The sequence below is a fragment of the Buceros rhinoceros genome, unplaced genomic scaffold (genome assembly GCF_000710305.1).
Source record: "Buceros rhinoceros silvestris isolate BGI_N320 unplaced genomic scaffold, ASM71030v1 scaffold9629, whole genome shotgun sequence".
In the NCBI taxonomy this organism is placed as follows: Eukaryota; Metazoa; Chordata; class Aves; order Bucerotiformes; family Bucerotidae; genus Buceros; species Buceros rhinoceros.
This window is the reverse complement of record NW_010430922.1, coordinates 49,790-52,745: the sequence shown is the minus strand read 5'-3', so window position 1 is coordinate 52,745 and position 2,956 is coordinate 49,790. Positions and strand designations below refer to the sequence as shown.

The 2,956-nt window shown below is 47.6% G+C and overlaps 1 protein-coding gene across 1 annotated transcript in view; it reads right to left on the bottom strand.

Annotated features, from left to right (window-relative positions):
* Positions 1–1,478: 1,478 nt before the first annotated feature.
* The window catches only part of SLC2A12 (solute carrier family 2 (facilitated glucose transporter), member 12), a 28,471-nt gene continuing 26,993 nt past the window's right edge, over positions 1,479–2,956 (bottom strand). The window contains exon 4 of the mRNA XM_010143200.1: positions 1,479–1,615. Within this exon, the coding sequence (XP_010141502.1) occupies positions 1,479–1,615 (137 nt within the window). The remainder of the gene's footprint in view (positions 1,616–2,956) is intronic.

Below are 2,956 nucleotides of genomic sequence, written 5' to 3'. Positions count from 1 at the left end.
AGCGCAGGCTGGACCAGAAGCGTCAGTGACCGCTGCGAGGGAGAGCCCGGGAGCTCCGGCAGCGCAGTTAGCTCCGGGCTGTCTGCGCTGGGGTGTGTTCTTAATGAGCCCACAAACAACTTCCTTCAAACCTGGCCGAGGTGACTGCACCCTCCAGAAACAATATTCTCTGGCCATCTAAAAAAGCCGGATACGGGATGACCCACCGCACTAGGCTCTTCGCACGTTAATGACTTCCCCTGTCAAGAAGTCAGTGTCCTATTTTCAGTTTGAATATTTCTACCTGCGCCTCCAAACCTCTTCCTCTGGGTGTCATTTGTCTCGCTGGCAGGCAGCAGCCAGTCGGCAGGGACAGGGTGAAACGGTGTGCATCTCCCCATCAAGCCTGGGTGTGCGGATGAACTGGGGGATGCTGCCTTCCCCGCAGCAGCATGTCACCAGCTGTGGTGAGGTCTGCCTCTCACCCCAAGCCATCAGCCCTGCCCACTAAATTGCTTTCCCTATAACTTCTTTACTCTTTTATTCGTTATGCTGGTAACTTCTGAGATGAGTCCAAAAAAGCACGTAGCTGCTGAAGAGCAGCTCATTGAACAGATGAAGCGAGTGCTACATTTAAAAAACAAGGCTGCTTAGGTTTTTTCTATAATTTTTTATGGCCAGAAACAACTGAAAGGGATGCGGGGCAGTTACAGCTGATAGTAAAAATTGCCAATTAATTTATGGTCCATGACACCTGCATTTGGAGATTGTAAGTAAATAGCATGTGTAACAGTAGACAGTTTATTCCCCAAATTGATGCGCTGCTTTTGTTGAACATAAGTAATTCCAAGGGCCACAATACTTCTAAGGGATGAGAAAAGACAGGTAGAGTCAAAAGGCACAAAAATAGTCAGAATGGGTAAAGGAACAGGCACGTGGCATTCACGTCACTAACAGTTTCTCTCTCTCTTGTTGCTCATCTGCTCTTTTTATGTGGTGAGGTGGAGATGCAGAATTCAAGAGGAACTTCTAGGGGTATGAGCTCATACAGTCTACACAGACACAGACCTCAGTAAACGCTCAAAAAAAAAATGCCCATCTGGAAGACCTACCAAAACTCACATGGAGCCTTGAAGTATCTGAGGTAGGCCTTCTCTCCTTCCCTTTTTCTGCATGCAAGCCAAGACACACAGCCTTCAATGTAAGAACACAGTAGCCCTCCTCTCCCTCTCCAGGAACACCGCTCCGCAGAAGTGCTGGGGAGCTAGTCCTGGCTGCAGACATTCCTCACACGGGTGCTGGAAACCACCAGCCCTTTAGGGCCAGTCCTTCAGCACCAACAGAGTGTTTGCTTGGCCACTGAGATCAACATGTGCAAGCGTAAGCCTTAAGAATCTGTTTTTCCCAGAAAAAAAAAAAGGCAGTTTCTTTTTTTTTAACATGCGTCATGGAAAGGTTTTGTCCCTCTGGCACTTGGGGCATGTGTCACACACTGGTACTTACTGTTTAGCTAGTTCCATGGATATTTGCTCTAAAGAGCATCCTTTCGTCTCTGGTATAAACACAATAACAAAAGCCAGGGATGCTAGGCTCATTATTGTGTAAATGAAACACACCCAGGACAAGCCGATGAGCTCTGCAAAGGAAGAAAACATGTATTTTCTAGTTTTCAAATATTATAATTTTTTCTCCTCTTGCCATATTTTTATAGGATACAGCTCCTAATGCACAGGAGAAGTTAGAAAGAAGCTGGGCTGTTATTCTTGGCTCGCTTAGGAAGAAGAGTGGTTTTGCTTTTTCTAATACTCCTTATGAAAGAAAATTTATGAGCCTGTATTGACTCATTTAGCAAGAACATATTGATTTATTTTGTTTGTGTTGCTCTGGATGAAAACTGTGAGTAATCATTGTTACTGTTTTGTACAGAGGCACTGGGGGTCACAAGCGCCTCAAATTCCCACCCGTGTCTGGTTTTGTTTCACATCCTTTCATGGAGCAAACCAAGCATTTTTCACACTGTTGCAGTTCTCCCCAGCTGATTCTTCCTGCCTGTCAGTTCCCAGCACTTCCACTGTAAGTCATGGGTCCTGCACCAGAAAGGGGTCCACGAGTGAACTGCTAATGGGGCCAGCGGCGGGTAGGTCCTCAGGCTGAGGATGCGCTCTGCAGCCCGCGGAAAATGAAGCGTATACAACCCCAACAGCTGGAGACTCCTTAGACATTTTCCCTGCTGAAACTAAGCCAGACAGTTGAGACATTTGTCAATTGTGTGGTGAGCTAAAACTTGCAGCTGAAGCTGCTAATCCAGCCGGTATCTTCTGCATTAGATTCTGAAGCACAGGTGCTGCTGGCCACCGTGACCTCCACGTGTATCCATCTGATGACAGAATTTCCAGTTCTGCCTTTCTGCCGTAGACTAGGAACACCTGTTGGCTTGTAGTGACACTTCCATATATCCAGATTAGACCTGGCTAAGCCAATAGAGTTACTGCGGCTTTGCAGTCATTGCAACTGAGACCAGAACAGCTAGGTGTGCATTAGCAGGGAATGCTGCACCACGGGAGGGGACCTCCAGGTGAAACAGTCGATGCTGAGGACCTGAGGTCTGCACTCGCTGCTTCTGGGGCCATTTCCTAAGGAATAGCTCTAGTCTGGTCCAAGGACTGCAAGCACTGGCAGCTGTGCATTCACCGTGCATTTTCTGGTTTGGTTCTGCCGAAAAGCCTGTGTAGTTCAGGAGTGCAGTTCTGTGATGCAAACCAAAGTGCAGTGACTGGGGGCAACTGGATGGTTTGCTTCTGATTTGCAAGTCTTATGCGGAGCAGCTGAGGGAACTGGGGTTGTTTAGTCTGGAGAATAGGACAGTCAGGAGTGGTGACCACATCACTCACTACAACTACCTGAAAGGAGGTCGTAGCGAGGTGGGATTCGATCTCTATTCCCATGTAGCAAGTGAGAGGATGAGAGGAAATGGCCT